This window comes from Acinonyx jubatus, chromosome D3 (genome assembly GCF_027475565.1).
Source record: "Acinonyx jubatus isolate Ajub_Pintada_27869175 chromosome D3, VMU_Ajub_asm_v1.0, whole genome shotgun sequence".
Lineage (NCBI taxonomy): Eukaryota > Metazoa > Chordata > Mammalia > Carnivora > Felidae > Acinonyx > Acinonyx jubatus.
Genome location: NC_069392.1, coordinates 27,868,102 through 27,887,241, shown reverse-complemented (window position 1 = coordinate 27,887,241; position 19,140 = coordinate 27,868,102). Strand labels below are relative to the sequence as shown.

The 19,140-nt window shown below is 60.8% G+C and overlaps 2 protein-coding genes across 6 annotated transcripts in view; both read right to left on the bottom strand.

The window, feature by feature from the left end:
* Positions 1 to 888: 888 nt before the first annotated feature.
* Positions 889 to 12,811, bottom strand: SCARF2 (scavenger receptor class F member 2). 4 transcript variants are annotated; one of them, XM_027049614.2, is made up of 11 exons: positions 12,522 to 12,811; positions 7,553 to 7,611; positions 7,344 to 7,445; positions 6,632 to 7,151; positions 6,307 to 6,525; positions 6,035 to 6,163; positions 5,315 to 5,418; positions 5,114 to 5,231; positions 4,778 to 4,908; positions 3,434 to 3,655; positions 889 to 2,616 (listed from the first exon to the last, which is right to left on the bottom strand). In XM_027049614.2, the coding sequence occupies exons 1-11, from the start codon at positions 12,689 to 12,691 to the stop codon at positions 1,715 to 1,717; spliced, it is 2,676 nt and encodes an 891-aa protein (XP_026905415.1). In that variant the 5' UTR covers positions 12,692 to 12,811; the 3' UTR covers positions 889 to 1,714. The 4 variants fall into 4 exon arrangements, with proteins under 4 accessions (XP_026905415.1, XP_026905416.1, XP_026905417.1 ...); XM_027049615.2 differs by having other exon boundaries at positions 4,778 to 4,893; positions 12,522 to 12,809; XM_027049616.2 differs by having other exon boundaries at positions 3,434 to 3,586; positions 12,522 to 12,808.
* Positions 12,812 to 16,548: 3,737 nt separating this feature from the next.
* Positions 16,549 to 19,140, bottom strand: part of KLHL22 (kelch like family member 22) — a 40,127-nt gene continuing 37,535 nt past the window's right edge. For both annotated transcript variants that reach the window (XM_027049604.2, XM_027049605.2), the window contains exon 7: positions 16,549 to 17,506. In XM_027049604.2, coding sequence (XP_026905405.1) covers positions 17,141 to 17,506 — 366 coding nt within the window. In that variant the 3' untranslated portion in view covers positions 16,549 to 17,140. The remainder of the gene's footprint in view (positions 17,507 to 19,140) is intronic.

Sequence of the window (19,140 nt, the reverse complement as noted above, 5' to 3'; positions counted from 1 at the left end):
GCATTGGTCAGACCTCATGCCACACTGGGAGCTGTAGGGTGGGGTTGGGGAGAAGATTGGAGAATCTTGGCAGAATCTCCTGATCAAAAGAGCTGGGCATCACAATGAAAAGAGACCTGCTGGGCAGAGGCAGGGGGGTGGGAGGAGCCAAGATGGACAGAGGCCAGTGGGTGCCATAGAAAGGTAAGGGGTCTGTGGCCAAGGAAGGTCACTTGGGAGGCCTGCCTGAGGGCCAGAAGCAGTGAAGACATTGGGGGGGGGGGGGGGTGGGCGGCAAATGCTCACAGATAAAAGGCCAGGCCAGAGCAGGGACTGCCTGCGAGGCCAGCCAGGGCTCTGGGCCAGGCACACTCCCTTCCCTCTCCCCCACCTCCCTCAGCCTGGTGGGGAGGGCGGGAGGGTGAGAGTTTCCGGCTGAGGACAAGGAGCCCATTGAGGCAGACAGCAGGGCTCTGTGCAGGGCCAGACCATCTTGTTTGTGCCTGGTGAGGCCCTGCTGGAGCTGTGCCTGTGGCCCACTGCCCCTGGCCCCAGCCTCTGACCTGTACCAGCCACACCAAACAGCTCGGTGCCCCCAAGTGTAACAGCACTGGCCACTGGGAGCAGCACAGGTCAGCCCCACGTACAAGCTCCCTGTAGCCAAGGGACTCCCAGGCTGCTAGTTGAGAATGGAGTGGCCCAAGGTGGGTGCCCAATAAACTTGATAAAGAAATGATGGGCGGATGGACACAACCCACATCCAGCTTAGCCCCTGGAGAGCCACACCTGGGCTTCCAGGTTCTGCTTAGGTAGAGGAGTCTTGTGGGTGAGTGCAGGCTAGAAAAGGTCACACAAATTCTCTGAGGAAGGAACCTTGCAGGAGGAAGGTTAGATAGGAAGCAGGCAAAGCACAGGAGAAAAAAAAGGCACTTTATTAAGAAAGCTTTGGCCAAGCCCCTGCCGGGAGGAGCCCATCCTGGGGCACCCGGATGGGGTGGGAGCAGCCCTGCCGGGGGCCTATAAATACATCTCCTCGGGCTACTGGAGTTGCCCTTCGGATTCCCGCGGCATATGGGGTGGTGGGAGGCCATCAAAACCAGCTCGACAGCTGAGGGGCCGGGGCTAGGGAGGCTGGGGGCGCAGGAAGGGGAAGTGGGGGGCCAGGCCGGGCCCCGGGGACGCTGAGCCCTTTGGGGAGCAGAGACCAGCTCTCCTCCCCAGGCTCCAGACAGATGCCCTGAGGCCTGGCCAGGGAAGTAGCCCTCGGCTACGATCAAGGAAAAAGCCCTCCAGCCAGAGGCGCCAGGCCTTGGCCAATGAGGCAGTCGAGACAGAAATGCTTCTGGCCTCGACCAATGAGAAGGTAGCCCCGGCCGAGTGCACTCTGGGCCCGTAAGAGGTGATCTCCAGGCCGAACCCTCCTGTCTTCGACCTTTGAGACCCTGACTGGTCGGAGCCCTCGGCCAATGGGAAGGAAATCGCCAGCTAAGCCCCTGTCAGGCCTCGACCAATGGAATGGGACCTTCCCGCCCGAGAGCAGTGCTCCAATCCAGGAGCCGCCGCTGGAGCCTGAGCCAATGAGACCCAGCCTCCCGCCTGGCTGCTCCGGTACGAAGCCCCGGGAGGCCGCCGTGCCCCGGCCGCCGCGGGGCGCGCGGGGCTGGCGCATTACGCGGGGTGGCAAGCAGCGCTTCTAAGCCTGGGGAATCTGCGGGCACGGCCGGGCTGCCGCCTGCTACAGGGTGGGCGCGCCCGCCCTGCCCGGGTCGCCCGCCGCTTCCCGGCTCTTCTTGCGCGGCGGCTTCTGGATGGGGGTCTTCTTCCTGGGGGTGTCTGGCGCGGGCGCGCCGGCTGCCGCCTTCTCGGGCCCCGGGGCCTCCGGCGCGGGGGACGCGCGGGCAGGCGAGGCAGGCAGCACCGATCGCTTGGCCTTCTGCGGCGGCGCCGGCTTCTCTCGGGGACCCTGCGCGACCGTAGCCCCTTCGGCGCGGCCCAGGCTGCGAGTCTTGTCGCGCAGCTCCGCGGCCAGCATGGAGGCGACCTCGGGCGCTCCGCGCGGGGGACCGCCAGCGTCCGTGGGCTCTGAGAGGCCAGGGCCGCGGCCCCGCGCCCGAGCCCTAGGCGGCGAGGGGGAGGCGAGGGCAGGCCCCTCCTCCGCCAGCCCCGGGGGCCGAGGCGTCGGGTCACGGGCCCGGGGGCTGCTGGGCTCATCCGGCCGCGCCGACGTGTCGCTGGGCGTCCGTTTCCTCTTGGTGGGGCTGGGCGCAGCCTCGGGTCCCGAGAGTGGCGGAGAAGGCGCACCGGCAGCGGCGCCGTGCTTGCCGTGGATCCAGGACACCTTGGGCTTGGTGGCAGGGTCGGGTGGAGGCGGCTTCCTGCGCTCGGGAGATGGCGAAAGCGACAGGCCTCCAGCCTCGCCCCGGGCCCGGGCCGGCCGGGCCTCGCGCCGGGCCACGCGCGCATACAGCGCCCCGCCGGGCCCCTCCACGCTCGATGCCGACCGCTCGCTGTCAGAGGACGGGGGGAGGGGCGTCGCCTCCTCTGCGGAAGCCAGCGTGGTCACCAGAGCGGGGGATGACGCCAGTGCCTCCGAAGGGGCTGTGGGGGGCTCCGCGTCCCTGCTGTCCGTTGCGGTCTCTGACAAGGGAAGAAGAGCTGACAGTCACGGCCTCCACAGAGAGCTGGGCCATCCAGCCTTCAAGCAAAACCCTGCCTTTCCTCCTCTTCCCCACCCCAGCTGATGCTCAGTCGCCCTGGTATCCAGACATGCCTGGCGAAATCATAGCACCAACCACAAATTTCGTTCTGAGACCCAGGGTGTGAAGCCTGGTCCTGGGGGATGAAGGGCACGTTCCTGAGGCTGAAGCCCCAACCTGGGCCTGGCCTTGCATCCCTTCCCACCACATCCCCAAACCCGAGTGGGAGGGGAAGTCGGATCATCAGATATGATTCTGGAACACCTGTTAGGTGATTCATTATTCCTCATAAAGAGATAAGGCTTCTAAGGCTCAGAGAGGTTAGTTGCCTGCTCAAGGTCACCCAGGAGGATAGGAAAGGAGAGAGGCCAAGGCCACAGCTAGTCAAGCTCCTTCCAGGTGTTTGTGGGCCAAAGCTTCAGGCAAAAGTGTGCCCCCATATCCCATAGACCCCTGCTCCTCTCTCCTCTGCCATCTTCTACCTAGGCCCAGAACCTTCTCTATGAACGGTCTCCCAAAGAAGTGAATCTGGGCTGTGGCTAGAGACAGAAGAGCCCACCCACCTCCCCAGACCCTACCCCAGTCCAGCGCTGAGCAGCACAGAACCCCATTCTGCAGCCTCAGCTCTGTGTCCAACCCCTAGCTAGGAGTATCACCACGCCCTTCCTCCCGTGCTGCCCGTGCCTCAGAGCACAGAAACCTTTTCAGCTGAAACATTTCACTGGGCTGGAGGGAGGCCCAAGCAGGGCAGTGCTCACCTTCATGGGGTACACAGTACACAGGGCCTTCATCAGTGGTGTCAAAGGAAGAGAAGGAGGCCCGGGAGGACCATGATGGAGAGGGCTGCTCCAGCCCTGAGGGTGGCTCCAGGAAGCTGCAGTTGAGTGTGTTATCCAGGTCGTGGTGGGCCACTGGGGAAGGAGGGAGGCACAGCTGCCAGGGGCCCTGCCCTGTTCCAGCCTGTGCCCTCACTAGCCCTCCTGCAACAAATGACAGAGTAACCAAGAACAGTCCTATCCTAAGACTGTGGGTGGAGCAGGCAATTCACCAGGCAGAATGACACTAGACCAAAACAAGATGGGAGAATGGGTAGAGGTGAACTAGTAAAAAGAAATAAGGGGAAACAACGTAGTCAAAGGTGCAGGGTTAGTGTGTGCTGCTAGGGAGCTGAACAAGGATGGGCTGAAGCATTGGAAAGAGAGGGCTGGAGAGAACACCTGGCTGGGACAGGCCATCAGGGCCTCCAAGCCATGTTTGGACCCTGCCCTGTAGGACCCAGAAAGACATGAGGTTTTTTGGTTTTTTTCCCAGCTCAAATGTGCAGTGGTGAGACCACCCTTTGGCTCAGCCCATTTCAGCAGACTGAACCCCCGGGGCCTAGCCCCAACAAGTGGGGGAATCTCAGAGGCCAGCTGGCCTATCTGCCTTTCACAGTTGAGATGTGGGGTCCAGCCCCACACCTGTGTCCACAGATCGCACTCTGCTGAGTGGACCAAGGGGTTTTCTCAGCTGTCTCCATCTTTATCTCCCTTCATCTTCAGAAACAAATAGCAAAAAGGGAGTCCACTCCTGGTGTGTCAGTGCAGACGGAGAGAGTCTGCACGTGGAGTCCTGACTTAGGGTTGAGAGTCGGGAGACCAGCCTGCCCACTTTCCAGGAAGGACCCAGAGCACTGCAGGGGATCTAGGTGGGCAGGGGGCGGGGCGGGGGGGGGGCGAGGAGTCCTCCCTGTGACAGGGCATTTCCATGCACAAGTTTCCCCTGCCCCAACCCCCGTTCACCTGCAGCTACCCACCAAGACTTCTAGTGCACTGCTACAGATTGTAGGGGTTCTGCCCACCGGCATGTCCACACACTCCAGATGCAATCACCATCACTCACCCAGACAGGGCCCAAACCTCCCACATTTGCCTGCACACCAAGCACTCCGTCCTTCCTCCCCGGGCTCGCCTACCTCAGGAGACCCTCTTTCCATCCCTCCCCAGCCCACCCACACCAACACTCGAGGCCCGCATTTCCTACACCGACTCCTTCACACCCATTTCCCAACAGCCTCCTGCATCGGGAAGTGTTCCCCCAGAGACCCCGTGCGGATATCTTACCTACAACCTTCGGCAGCTTCTGCCTGCGGAGCGGGATCCGGGGCAGCTTCATGCTGATGCGGCTGAAGCGCCCGCACAGTCGCTGCGGCGCCTTTTTCCTCCCGAGCGTGAGCTCCCTGCGGGGGCGGGGCCTGAGTAAAGGGGTGGGGCGGGGCCTGGATGGGACAGTTTGATCTCTGCTGGAGCCCAGACACAGGAAGGGCGGGGCCTGAGCTAAAGATAGGCAGTGCCACATCCCCGGGCGGAGCAGGGGCCTGGAGCGGCCTAGGGAAGGGCGCGCAGTGCCACTGAGAGTTCGGCCTGAACCCGAGACAGCGGGACGACGTCGGGCCTCACCGGCGCGCCGGGTCCTTGCCGCGGCAGGCGCAGCAGCAGCCGAGCAGCGAGAGCAGCAGGCCGAGGAGCAGGGCAAGCAACGCGCCCGCGCCCATCACGCCCTTGCGCTGGTTGGTCTCTGTATGGGAGGGCACCGGGGTCAGCGTGGGTGCCGCTACTCCTTGCGTCCCCCTCAATACGATGTCCCCCTCGACCACTCACCCAGGCGGCAGGCACCAGTGACCGGGTCGCACGAGTCCTCGTGGCAACTGCAGGCCTGGGCGCAGTCCACGCCATGGAGCCCAGGCGGACACGTCAGGTTACAGCTACGGGGACACGGGATCAGGGAGGGCCACAGCAGCCCCCCCACCCCGTGATGCCACCTGCCCTCGCCCCTGCCGCGAGCCAGCCCGGGTTCCAGAGCCAGGTTCTCTAGCTCTATTCTCTGGGGTTTGACGCCCACCACCACCGCCAGGCACACACTGAACGATCAATGTTTTGGAAATGATACGTTGCACAACCAGCGGGATGGGGTCTGGGAGACAGGGCCTGTGGTCACCCAGACTCAGTGTCCACTTCTGGGGCTGACTCTTGGGTGGGTGAGAAGAGGGGCTGCCAGACCAGGCCCTTGGCTATAAGTGGAGGTCTCTGCTCTGTCTGCACCAGCTTGGGGTCACCTCAGTCGTGCAGTCCTCAGGAGCCCACTGACCACAGGCCGAACTGGTTGCCAACCCCTTCTCTGAGCACCGGCTGCACACCAGAGCAGGAAATGGCCCCAAAGAGTCTGACAGGACTCCCTAGCTGCGGTAAGCGGATCTAGGCTGAAGGGCCTAGTCTAGTCGGGTCTCATTTAGTCGGTCACCATAGCAGCACCTGGGGTGTAGCTGGAGCCCTGTGAGGAGTACATATCCCCTAACCCCCTTTGGGTCCCTGGGCACTCACTGGGGCCCATGGACTCCGGGGCTGCACAGGCAACGCCCCGACTGGAAGTCGCAGTGGCCGCTGCCGCAATCGGCGCACACGAATGCACAGTCCTCGCCGTAAGTGCCATTGCTGCACTTGGTCTCGCACCTCGGAACGCGGGGACAGGGAGTCAGTGGAAACGGAAGCAAACAAACCGAAAGCCCATAGTGCGCTCCGCGGAGAGCATTCGGGGATTGGCGGGGCTGGGGCTGCGTGCCTGGGATACGTTCGGGCATGGGCTGCTTGCTCACCGGTCGCCGATCCAGCCCGCGTTGCAGCGCGTGCACTTGCCGGTGACGTGGTTGCAGGCATGCCCGTCGCGGCACGGCGGGCAGCGGTGGCCGCAGCCCTCGCCGTAGAAGCCGGTGGCGCATGGCTGGTCACACTTGGTGCCGTTCCAGCCTGGCTCGCATGTCAGGCAGCGGCCCTCGGCCACCGTGCAAGGCTGCTGGCCCTTGCACTGGCCGCATCTGGGGAAGGGGCGGGAGGCTAGGCGGGGCCCAGAGCCACCTCACCCCGGTCCCCTTCGGCGCTCCGCCCCCCTCCTCCCCTCCCCAGCCAGGGGCCCGAGCTTACCGGCGGCGGCAGCCCAGGCCGTAGAAGCCGGCAGGGCACGGCTCCCGGCAGTACTTGCCACGGTAGCCAGGCTCGCAGGCGCACGTGCCGTCCACAGGGTGGCAGCGGCCGCGAAAGCATTGGCAGTAGCGCTCGCAGCGCGCGCCGAATGTACGCTCGCGGCACTGGCAGCGGCCGCTCTGTTGCTCGCACGGCGATGTGTTGCAGGCGCACTGATTGTTGCAGCTGCGGCCCCACCAGCCTGCGTGGCACAGGCACGCGCCCGTCTGTGGGTCGCAGCGCGACGTGGCGCTGCAGTAGCACGCGCTGGCGCACTGAGCGCCCCACCAGCCAGGCTCGCAGCGACACGCGCCGCTCCGCGGGTGGCACACGCCGTGTTGGCACTGGCACGCATGCTCGCAGCGTGCGCCCCAGCGCCGCGCGTGACACGTACACTGGCCTGTCACATCCTCGCACTGCCCATGCGGGTGGCAGATACACAGCTCCTTGCAGTCGGGGCCCCAGAACTGGCGCGGGCACTCTGCAGGAGCGGACGGAAAGGGTGTGAGGCCAGGGTGCTCTCGAGGGAGCCCAGATCCAGCCAGAACCTACCCGCGTCCCGCCCTCCGCCTTTGGGGACCCTCCCCCCATGCTGGATCCCTTTCCCGGATCAGACCGCTCCCACTCACAGGCTCTGCCCCACTACCCAGCGCCCACCCGGATCCTAGCTCACTGGTGTCGCAGTTGGCACCGAAGTAGCCATGGCGGCAGCGGCACTCGCCAGGCCGCACGCACACCTCATTCTCCGAACACGTGGAGTTGCCTTCGCACACCGCTGCGGACAAAACGGGTCTCAGCTGCCGCGTGTGATGCCCCCACACTATCCCCTCTTCCTCTCCGTGCCCCCACCCCCTGCCCAGGTCCCCAGTGTGCCCCACTCACCGACCCCACACTCGTCCCCCTGCTGCTTCCAGCCGGTGCAGCACGTGGGCTCCTGAGAGCTGCAGGCAAAGAAAGAGCTCCTGAGCCTGAGCCCCAACCCCTGTCCTTGCTAGGGCTCCCCAGCAACATCCACCCTGCCCTGGGGAGGTGGTTATGGAGGCCTTGCCATATGCCAGGTACTGCTGTAGGTTCAGATTTCCAGCAAATAAGACACACACTCCAGCCCTGGGGAGCAGACAATGGGAGGCCGCAGAGGGCAGACCACCAAGAGATCTAACCTCCAAGAACTTCTCAGTCCCTTCTATAAAGGGTCTTCCCTCCCCTCCCCATTCCACCTAACTCCTCTGTGATCCACCCCCACTCCAACTAGGCCTGAGAAAAGAACCCCAGGTGTCCCAGAATGGGCTGGTGAGAGAGGTCCTTGAGTCTCCAGGACCTGCTTAAAGTGACATCACTGGAGGTGGGGGTCCAGCCAGATGGGTGTCAGAATCTAGCTGTGACCTGGACAGCTGGGACTGGTGGGGCCTGACAGGCACACCTGGATACCCGGTTGGTGTCCACTCGGTGGAGGGGCAGGGCACACCCTGGGAGTCCTTCATGACAGCAAGGAAAGCAAAACAGTGAGGGCTCCAGAGCACCAGGGCAAGACTTAGAATGGAGGGAGGAGATATTAGAGCATCTACTTATGTGTTTTAAACATCTTATTGTAATTTTATTTGGTTTTACAAGGTACATGACGTTAGCTCAGTAGGAAGTAAATAACAGAACTGTTGCATTTCAGGATAGTACAGCCTCCCAAACCCCTGGGCACAAAAGTTTGGAGGCCCTGCCAGAGTGAAAGGTGCCACTCGAGAGGGCGAGTGGGGGTTCACAGGGGATGTGTCCACATTTGGGGAACAAAGGAGGCTGAGAAGAAGGAATGGACACTCAGGCTGCAGGTTCGTGGGTCCCAGCAGACCTAGAACTTCACCCAGATCCTGAAGTCACAGAGCAGCCATTGCTATTTGAGAAAAGGAGTATGCCCCTTCAGGAGTCTGATCTAGAACCAGGATGTGGTGTTGGGAGGCAGTAAGGAGGAGGCGTGAGACCCTGGTGGGTGGGACCAGCTGGGAAGGGAAAGGCTGCAGGTGTCCATATCGTGCCCGTCAAAATGCCCCCTATCCCCTCCCCAGCAGAGAACAATGCCACACCTGGGATGCCACCCCCCCCCCCCACAAACGGTTTGATTCTCCCTCAGTCCAAAGATGAGGAACCTTGGGAACAGGAATCATAAAATCCCAGCCTGCAAGGGATGGGCCCAGCTTATTTTCCACAAAGAAACTGGAAACCAGACCCAGAAACACAAAGCAGGCTTGGCTTTCCCACACCCCTCACCAGGCTTTTCCACCCACCCAGCCTGGCCACAGGATGCATACATGCCCATCTTCAGGGGAGAGCCAGGTCTTCCAGCCTATCACCCTCCTGCCTTTTCTGCCAGTTCTGAGCCCAGGTTTCTGGGTGGGGAGCCTCTGTAGGTGTCCCTTGTGTAGGCGGCCTTGCCAGCTGGCCAGCTGGGATGGTGATGGCCCTGGAAGCACTGACCACTTTCTGTCCTGGCCACATGGCTCTGTGGCTAGGAGTCTGGTGTCAGGGCCACATTAAGCTGGATTTGATGACTGTGTGACTTTGGGCACAGAACTTAACCTCTCTGACCTTCAGACTCCTTATTTATAGAAAGGGGCCCATGGATCTGGCTGGAGTATTCAGAAAGCACAAACTAAGAGCTCAGCCAAGGCTGTAGTCTGCTCTCCAGTCCATGCTGTGCAGGCTCCAGGAAGCCCCCTGAGTTCACCTAAGTTCACCCCCAGCATGGGAGGCACCCAGGTCCCACCCCAGCAGAGCTAACACCCTCTACCCCCAGCAAGGAGGGAGCCCCATGGGAATTCAGCAAGAGCATGAGGAGGAGCCTATGGGATAGCTGCTTTTCCTTCTGGGACGGGTTGGCAGACAAGACAGGTGGCAAGCCCACCCTCTCAAGAACTTACAAAACTGAGATGAGAAAAATGGCCTGGTGCAGGGGACAGTTCCCACACTCAAACTGTAAGTTGGTGAGACCCTCAGGAGCCAGGCTGCAGGTCGGGCCAGGCCCCTTAGCAAGCACGCCTTGCTTCGGGCTGCCCCCTCTAGAGATCACAGTCACTGTAAACAAAACTGCCATGATTCAAACCGTGTGATCTTGAACCTACAGCAAAGCACCCGTTTCAAAGAACTGAACTGCTTGCTCACTGTGCCAATGTCTGTCCTCATTCTCTCTCCAATCCAGCCTGGAGGCTCCTCTGCCCACCATCACCTGGAATCCCATACTTCCCTGCTTTCCACCTGCCCCGTGGACACCCCTCCTCTGGTTTCTGTCCCCCTCCTTGGCTCTGTCCTCACCTCTCCTCTGTCCACTCCCTCAGGATGCTCCCCTGGGTCACATCTAGATGAGGCACTGCAAATGCTCAGAGCCCTCTCTCTAGTGGGGCCCACCTCCCCAGACTGAACTCCTAGCCTCCCCCCAGAGGAGCCTTCCCCATCTCAGGTAGCTCCATCCTTGCAGGTGGGGAGGCTGAAACCCCAGAGCACCCACTCTGTGGTGACTGAGACTCCACTCACAGCACACACCTGATTCATAGGGAACCATGCCGCTCTATTCTCCAAACTGGATCTAAGAAGGGATGAGCCACTTCTCCCTGCTCTGCCCAAGCCTTGTGAGAGCCCACCTCGCTCTCCCTGGTTTCTCCTGGATGACTTCCTAACTGGTTCTCCCTTTTACCCGCCTAAGTAAGCCCTGTTCATCTGCCACCTGGCAGCTGAACATGGTCAGATCCCACCCCTCCTGGGTGTAAAGCCCCTGGGGGTTCTCGTGTCCCTCAGAGAAAAAGACCCACTGTGGCCTGCCCATCCTCATTCTTCCTCCACTTCTCCTCCACCATCCTCCTCCCAGGCTCTGCCCCGCCCCCATGGCTCTTTTCTGTACTTCCAACAAGCCCTTTGCACTTAGAGCCTTGCCCCAGGCACTGCAGGGCTCCACCTCCTCTCCTGCAAACCTCTGACTACTCATCACCTCCCCGTGGGTCTCCCCAGATCACCTTAAAGAATACAGCGCTCCCCAACTGAACACTTCCTACCCAGCACTTGCTAAATATCAGATGACTTTCTGTAAGTCTCCTCCACTGCGAGGACAGTGACATTTGTCCTGGCCGCTGTATCGCTGCTCCAATCACAGTAGGTGCATGGGATTTTACTGGCTGCCCATCCGCTCCCCTCTTCAGGTTCTCCTGCCTCTGGGGAAAAGGAACCGCGTGTGGGAGCCTTGGAAGGGTATTGAAAGAGATGGCCCAGACCCTGAGTGGACAGTGCCCAGAGTGGCCGTCCTTCCCATTAACCAGCTCCACACAAAATCAGTCTTCCCCTCTCCACCCCATGAGGGGGACACCACCACTAACCCCATTTGACAGGGTCAGAGTCAGGCTCAGAGAGGTTAAGCGATTTGTTCCCAGTCCACACAGGTGGGGAGAGGTGGCATCTGGCTCCGAAATTCAACTCCGGGCTCTGGGCTACTGAAACAGGCCGCCTCATGGGGAGGCGTCCAGGCAACCGGACATGGAGCGAAGGGCTCAGGCTCCCGACAGCTTGAGCCTGCCACCGGATCCCCCAGCACGGAGCCCCATCGGGGAAGGAGGACTGAGGCGGAGAGACAAGGCCGTCAGCGATCGCGCCCTCCCCCTCTCCAGGCACGGCCCCGCCCGCCACTGCCACTGCATTCCTGGGGCCGGGGAGGCCCGGGAGGCGGCGGCGGCGGCGGCGTCGATGTGAAGCAGATGGCGGGCCAGGCCGGCCCCCGCCCCGGAGGCGGGGCTCACAGTGGGGAGGGGTCTGTGCGCCGCGGGATCCGAGCTCGGAAACCCCGCGCGGCCCCCTTGCAGCCCCTTGTCTGCGGCGACTGCCAAGCCCCCGGACGCGGCCTCCCATAGCCCTGCGGCTCAGGGCCCCCCGACGGAACCCAGACCGGAGTCCCGAGGCCGCCTCTCCAGCTTCCCACCCGCGCGGCGCCCCCCAACTTGCACCAAGGCACCCCCATACGCCAGCTCCTTGATCCCGAGAGCGGAGTTGTTCTTGACCTCGCTGTGGCCCCTGACCCGCCGACCAAGTCCTCTGACCTCTGCGCCCACTCCTAGCGTCTGTCCTCCGCTCTTTTCCCTCCGCGCAAGATCTTCGGCCCGCCACTTTTCCGCGGGGCCTGCCCATTGCCTGTCCCACGCTGGCTTCCCCAACCGACACCCCGTGGCGTCCCGTCTGCGCGGCCCTTCCGCGCACCCAGAATCCCCACCGGGATTTCCACATCTTTCCGACTGTGGTGCACGTCATTGTCTTTTTGAATCCCGCTTCTGGTCCACTCTGAGCGCAGGCTCCTCAGTGCGAGCTCCATCACCATCCTCCTCCCACCCGCGCCTGCCTCTAAGATACAAATCTGTCCTTCGGAGTCCTGCCAGCCTCAAGATGCGTCGGCTCCCACCTCTCAGGAGCGCTGCTCCATCTCCACTCGACCTTCACCCTCCCTCCCGCCTCGAGCCACACTCGTGCCCGGGGCCTTTGCACTTTGCACATACTCTTCCATCTGCTTGGAATGCCCTTCCCCGACTTCTCCCTATGGCCTTCACAACCCGGCCCAAGGGTTCCTTTTTCAAGGTCTGAAATCTCAGACACCGTCTGTCACCCTTCGGGGCGCCTACTGCACTCCGTTCTCCCATCGGCTGACTTCTCGTCTGGGGTATCCTCGGATGCACCGTTGTGGCCGGGTGCCCAGGCTCGGCCTGGAGAGGAGTCTGCGTCGGCGAGGGCGGCGAAAAGGTCTAGAGCGTTTAGCTTAGGAAGGTCCCGGGTGCCCCCTCCCCTCGGCCCCTAGCGTCCCCCTCGACCCCCTCCCCCAGCCAGGCCGGGCTCCTACCCGGGAGCACGGCACACGTTGCGGCCGCGCGGGTTCAGCTCCTGGGACGCCGCGGGGCCGGGCAGCAGCCAGAGCAGCAGCAGCAGCAGCGGTGGCAGCAGCGGCGACGGCAGCCCCCCGGCTCCCCGGCGCCGCGCCGGCCCGGCCCCCCGGGGCCCTGCGCCCTCCATGCGGCGCGGGGCAGGCGCGGGGCGGGCGCGGGTGCGGCCGCAGCGAGAGCGGCCGGAAGCGGAGTGCGCGGCCGGGCGGGGGGCGGCAGGAGGGGCGCCGGGCCGGGCAGGAAATTCCACATCGGCTCCCTGATCCCGGGCCAGCCGCGGCCGGCCAGGCGGCAGCGCCCGCCCCGCGCGCCAGACCCCACCCTCCGGCCGCGCCACCGCCCCTCCGCGCGGCCCCCGCCCCCACGCGGCCGCTAGCAAACTTGGGGGCGAACTTGGAGGAGGCCCGCGGAACTTTGAAAGAGGGAGGGTCCAGCGCGGGGGAGGGGGGGGCGCCCAAGGAATCCCCTGTCCGCGAGCCTTTCCACTCCCTCTCCAACCACCCACCAGAGAAGCTGCCCCTGCGCGTTCAATGCGCAGCCAGGCCCGGGGTGGGAAAGGGGGTGGAGATGAGGACGCAACTCATGGAAGCTCCCTCGGCCCCCAGGACGTCGGAACCGGCCGGGGGAGGGCGGCCCAAAGAGTGCCCGGGTCAAGGCCGCAAGCCGGCCTCTGCTCCCCGACGCAAAGACCTTGTAGAGCTGGGTTGTTCTGTCGGCTCCTTCTGCTCACTTCGTGCAAACCTTGCAGAGGACACCCGAACAGGATGCTTGAGGCCTATGGGTCAACTCGGTCTGGACTTGAGGCCTGGGCAACGGGTGTCTTCGTAGGTACGGACTGCACACGTACCCAGACGGTAGCATGGCCCAAGAGTGGGCTCGGATAGAAGGTGGAGGTAAATGCAGGTGGGGGCAAAGGCAGAGGGAGGAGACGGGAGTATTCCAGGACTGAGACCCTGTAATCCCGTCCAGGGGTGAAAGGTGAGCCTGGTTGAAGAATTCTAGTTGAGAAGGCTATTGGATCACCAGCGGAAAACTCCAAAAGATGGAGTCAAGGGTGGAGGCCTGGGGGTTCCTGCATCAGGAAGAATGGGGGTGACAGTATAGAACGGAGCAGGGGCAGTTGGGTGGAGGGGGTGAGTTGAGAGGAACAGGGCCTAGGGGGACAGGGAGGAAGAGGAAATCTGGGCCCAGGAAGCAGAGGGGTGGCCAGTGCTCTGGGGCACAGACCCAATCCCAGGACCCATGGAACAGGAAAGGTAGACAGGCCTGGGGGTGGAACAAAAGGGGGCATCCTGGTCCCAGCAAAGATGAGCTTGTCTTTTGCAGACTTGGGAGTTGGTGGGAGGACCTGTGCAGGAGGGGGCACCTGTCTTCTCTTGAAGAGCAGGCTGAATACAGACTCCCTGAGGAGGGAGAGGCAGTGTCCTTCCTCACTTATGTGGAGGTGATCCGAGTAGAAGGTGGCCCAAAGGAGGGACTTGGAAACATGGCCATTGGAAGGCCCAAGACTGTGGGCATCACCAGGCTGGCTGGAAGGGAGACCTGTCCAGGGGAGGTCAGAGGAGGGTGAGATGGGAAGAGCAGGGTAGGGAGCTTCAGGGGTTGGGGCCCTTCCCTCAGCCTTGCTGGTGAAGGAGGGAAGCCAGAGGCAGGTGAGCTGGGGGGAAGGGAAAGGGGAGGGGGGAGGGGAAGTTGCACCCCTGAGATCACAAACACTTCTTGGAGACAAGTAAACAGGCTGGCCACTTGAGGGCAGCTCCGCCTGGGCACGGCCCTGACCTCAGCAGCACCCTCCCAGTGCTGGGGCCCTTCCCATGGAGGCCCCTGTAGCCTGCCAGCAACAGAGGCCAAAAGAGGCCCATGTGGCTGCAGGGTCTGCCCAGCAGCTTGTGGTAGCCCAGCTCCTGGCTTTAGAGGCACAGGCCCCAGGGCTTTGGGCACTCACCCCAGCTGGGCTGAGTTCACGTACAGATATCTCAAACTCCATCCTCTTCTTTCCCTTCCCTCAGAACTGCTTGCCACCCCCAAATTCCCACCTCTGGGAAGGGCACCAGCTGGATGATGCCCCCAATCCATGCCATCAGCAAGACTTCATGAATGTTTCAAATCTCTACCCACCCATCAGTGTATCACCCAGAATAGTCTTCCTAATCACATCTGACTGCCCCCCCACTGCCTGCAGAACTGTCCCTAGCCTCACCTCACTCAAGACCCACAGTCCCCTACATGTGTCCCATCATGGCCACCTCCTAGTCGATGCCAAGTTCAGGTGTCAAGTGCAAGGCCCATGTCTGTCCCAGCCACCACATCCCTATCAGGAGATGGAGAAATGCAGGTGAGTGATCATCCCTATGGCTGGCCTGGTGCCCTGTGGAAGCTGTGGGTTCACAGGCACCCACAGACTAACAACCACAGAAGACACACCATGGTGTCCAGAGCCTGGGCCTACCTGTTCCAGCCAGGATGGCTTCCCTGGGGTACTTGAGAGGGTGAGGATTTTGCAGAGAGGGATGATTGAGCTGAGTGAAGGTATGAATGCTGGGCCTGAGAGCCTGCCAAGCTGGAGCGCCCAGGCTGCCTAGGTCCTGAGACAGGAGGGGGGGGGGGGGGAGGGCGGTGGTGGATAGCCATGAATGCCTCCACATGGGACAGTGGCGAGACTCCTTTCAGGGCTTGCGTCTACCCCATCCCATGCTCCACAGGGCCTCACAGATCCTTTCCTCCCCTGAAGAGCAGAGGTCTCTTATAAAGCTGTGGCCGCACCTTGATGGCTCTGGGTAGGGGGATGGAACCAGCAAGCCCGGGGCACAGCAGAGGGGGGTAGGCATTTCTGGTTTCTCCTTCCCAGAAACTCTGGGGTCTGTAGGAACTGCCTCCCTGGCCTGCAAGGTAGTGGCAGAGACAGGAAATGCTGGGTTCCTACTGTGAGCCCCTCAAGGAGCAGGGGAGAGGACACTGAAGGATGTGGCCATCCTGTCCCATTAGAAGTGACCCATTAGGGTCAACACTAGGATTGCCACCCGAAGTGTAAGGGCATGAGATCATGTTGTGGTCAGGGATTGGGGGCATATTTGCACAGGGGTACCCGAGCCCCAAGAGACAGCTATGAAGATCATACATATGGTGTTGAGCAGCACAGCAATTCCCACTGGCCTCACCCCACACCCCAAAGTCTTTAGGGTACTTGGATCCTACCCTCTTCCATCAAGTAGCACACACTGCCTCTCTGCTCTCTTCCATCCACGACAGGGTGCCAGCTGCCTCAGGCTCTGGGCAAGGCACTGGGGTACAGAAAGAAGCCCCAGTTGTCCCCATGCTCTGCCCGGGAGACTTGGGAAGTCACAGATCACCAGCAGGGTGTTGCTGGCAGGGAGGCCTGCCGTTGGGAGTTTGCAAGTACAGAAACTACAGCAGGAGGGAAGGATGTTCAGGTAGAAGCTCAGCTGTGGAGAAGCCAGGTTGGTGCTGGAAGCTCAGCCCATTCGCTGGTGGCCCATAGAGGTTCCCATCCACTGTAGCAGCATAACCCTTGAGATGTGTGCTAAGAACTCAGCTAGCTAGTGAACCTACAGGAAATGCAGCTCTCCCCTTCCTATCCCGGCCACACTCAGATCCAGCAAGCTGGGGGAAGCCTATCGTGACTGGGCTTCCCTCCCCAGGCATGGGGCAGTTTTCTCAATGTCAGGCTGGGCTTTACTTGGGGCCAAGAGATTGCTAATCGAGGTGGACCCAGGTTCAGAGAAGAGCACCTCACCAGAGAAGGTGCTCCAGCAGGCCAAGCGACCACTTGTCAGCAGACCAGGGTAGGTTTCCAGGTTTCCCAGTAACAGCCTCACTAGCTGGGGGTGTACTGTGCTTCTCCCTCAGAGGGGAGCTCCTGGCTTCCCACTGCCACTCAGCAGCTCTGACCCTGGGAAGCCCGGTGGGGCAGGCTTGCACGGGCTATGAAAGGAGTGTGGCCATGGCCATAGAAAAACAATTCACACCTTTTGTAAGAGGATTTATTTCATTTGTCAACAACATAGGGTCAGAAAAGCCCAGCTGTAGGGGATCTTTTTTATTACTAGAACCAGTCTCGGGCAATTCTATGTATCTCTGTTCTCTCTCCAGGGAGCTTGTAATAGCTCAAACCCCTAGATGCCAGGCAGGCAACGGGCTCACTCCACCCCCTCCCTGCCCACGGAAGGGGGCGCAATATGCCCGGGCCCCCTCATCCGTGAGGCCAGTTCCCAGGTCCATTTGGAGAAGGGTGCCTTCTCAGCCCAGCAGGGACTAGAACCAGGGACTGGGGAGGCCAAGACAGCTGGTGACGCCACACCCTGTCCGAGCTGAGGAGGAGTGGGCCCAGTCAACTCCTCCAGAGAACCAGAGCCCTCTGTAAGCATTCCCCAACGTAGGGTAATTACAGCCACAGATCTGCAGAGCTCCCCAAATAACTGCTATGGGCCGGCAGGCAGGCTAGTGTGAAGGATAGGTGGCAGGAGCCAGCAAGCAGGCGGTGCCAACAGGAAGGACCACTTGAGGACCTGCTGCCCTCAGAGCTCCTGCCACCTTCCCTCTGACACCAGGTGCCGGAGCCCTAGTCCTCACTCGAGTTGTCAAACTCCTCCCAGTCAGACACACTCATCACCTCGGAAGCAAAGTCCGGGTCGGCCTGGCTGCGGTCAGGGGTCCCACGAGGTGGCTCGAGGAGCAGGGAGCGGGGCAGGGTGAGCACACAGGCTGCCAGGCCCGAGATGGAGTTGTCCAGCTGCGGCCCCTCCTCCCAGCAGTCTTTCTCCACGTCGTAGATGTGCACATAGCCTGTGCGGCTGCCACGGTTGTGCGAGCGGCCACCCAGCACATAGATCCTGGTGTCCAGCACAGCGATGCCAGGCTCACCGTGTCCAGCTGGGAGCGGGCAGACGGACGACCACTGCCCAGATGTGCAGCTGTAGCAGGCCACCTGCAAAGCCAAGGTCAGAGTAAAGCTGGACACCTGCTGGGACAGAGCTGCCAGCCCGTCCTGGGCCAGCTGGGCAGGGCGGCACTCTCAGCCAGGCCCTGGATTCAGACCAAGGTTGAGGGATGCAGCCAGGCTATGTGTAAACCCGGCTCCCCTGGAGGAAGAGTTTGGGGCCAGCGTCAAAATGTCCTGTCCATGGACCAGGCTCTGCCCTGCCTCCGGGGCCCTCAGCCAGCCTGTGGCCCCAGGTGTGTGGGCATCTCCCAGTTGGCACACTGGCATGCTGTTCTTCTCCAAGGTCTTGGGTTCTCTCCCCTCCATAAGACTGAAACTGACTGAGGACAAGGACCCCAAGTAACTGCCCCACAAAGTACCCAACACAGAGGCAAGTGCAGATAAAATGTGGAAATAGTTAACTTGCTGACTAGAGATGACCATCAACGTTCTCATGTCTCCAAAATTACCCCAAACAGTAAACAAATACATGGGAAAATGTTCAACCTATTAATAATCCAAAAAATGTAAAATAGGAGTTAAATTTGTCCCTGACAACAGGCAGCCACTGGGGGAAGAAAAATCACAAGATCCAGTGCTGGCAAATGTGTAATGAAGCCATACTACTGTGCATTTGACACTCCACGACAGCTATTTGGCAATGTGTACTAAGAGCCACAAAAATCTTACTTTTTGACTTAATAATCACACTTGGTTCTCCAGCTGTGGTCGGCAGAAAAGTGACCCTCCAAAGATGTCCATGCCCTAAATCTCTAAAATCTGTGAGTGTTACTTTACATGGCAAAAGGGACTTTGCCAACGTGCTTAAGGGTTTGGATCTAGACATGGGGAGGTTATCCTGGATATTGTGGGTGGACCCACCTAATTGCACAAGTCCTTGAAAGGAGAGGGGAGAAAGTCTAACAGGAGAGAAGTCAAAGGACAACCTGCCATTGCTGGCTGAGGATGAAGCGGTCCCATGCCAGGTAATGCAGAGGCCACCAGAAGCCAAGAAGGACCTTTAGCCGACAGCCAGAAAAGAAACAGGGACCTCAGTTCTACAAACGCGGGTAACTGAATTCTGATAACCTGAGTGAGCAAGGAGCAGATTCTTCCCAAGGGCCTCTATAAAGGACAGACACCCTGATGACACCTGGATTTTAGCCCAGTGAGACCGCATCAGACTTAGGACCTACAAACTGTAAGAATACACTTGCTTATGTTGTTTTAAGTGATTAAGTTGGTGGTGATCTGTCATGGCAGCAATAGGAAACTAATCCACTATAGCCCAGGGGTTCTTACCACTCAAGACCTATTAAAACAGATTTGCTGAGGGGCACCTGAGTGGCTCAGTCAGTTAAGCATCTGACTTTGGTTCAGGTCATGATCTCACAGCTTGTGAGTTCGAGCCCTGTGTCGGGCTCTGTGCTAACGGCTCAGAGCCTGGAGCCTGCTTTGGATTCTGTGTCTCCCTCTCTCTCTTCCCCTCCCCGGCTTGCACTCTGTGTCTCTCCAATAAATAAACAAACAAACATTAAAAATAAATAAATAAATAAGTAAATAAAAACAGATTTGCTGAGCCCTGCCCCCAGAGTTTCCAATTCAGTGGGTCGGGCATGGGCCCGGCGTGGGTCCTGAGA

Excerpts from the sequence above, each read along its gene's own strand:
- SCARF2 (XM_027049614.2), bottom strand. The coding sequence starts at position 12,691 with ATGGAGGGCGCAGGGCCCCGGGGGGCCGGGCCGGCGCGGCGCCGGGGA. Across the intron at positions 6,526-6,631 it reads GGCCTGGGCTGCCGCCGCCG|ATGCGGCCAGTGCAAGGGCC; the intron begins GTAAGCTCGGGC and ends CCCCTTCCCCAG. Across the intron at positions 4,909-5,113 it reads GGCAAGGACCCGGCGCGCCG|GCCCCGCCCCCGCAGGGAGC; the intron begins GTGAGGCCCGAC and ends CCCTTTACTCAG.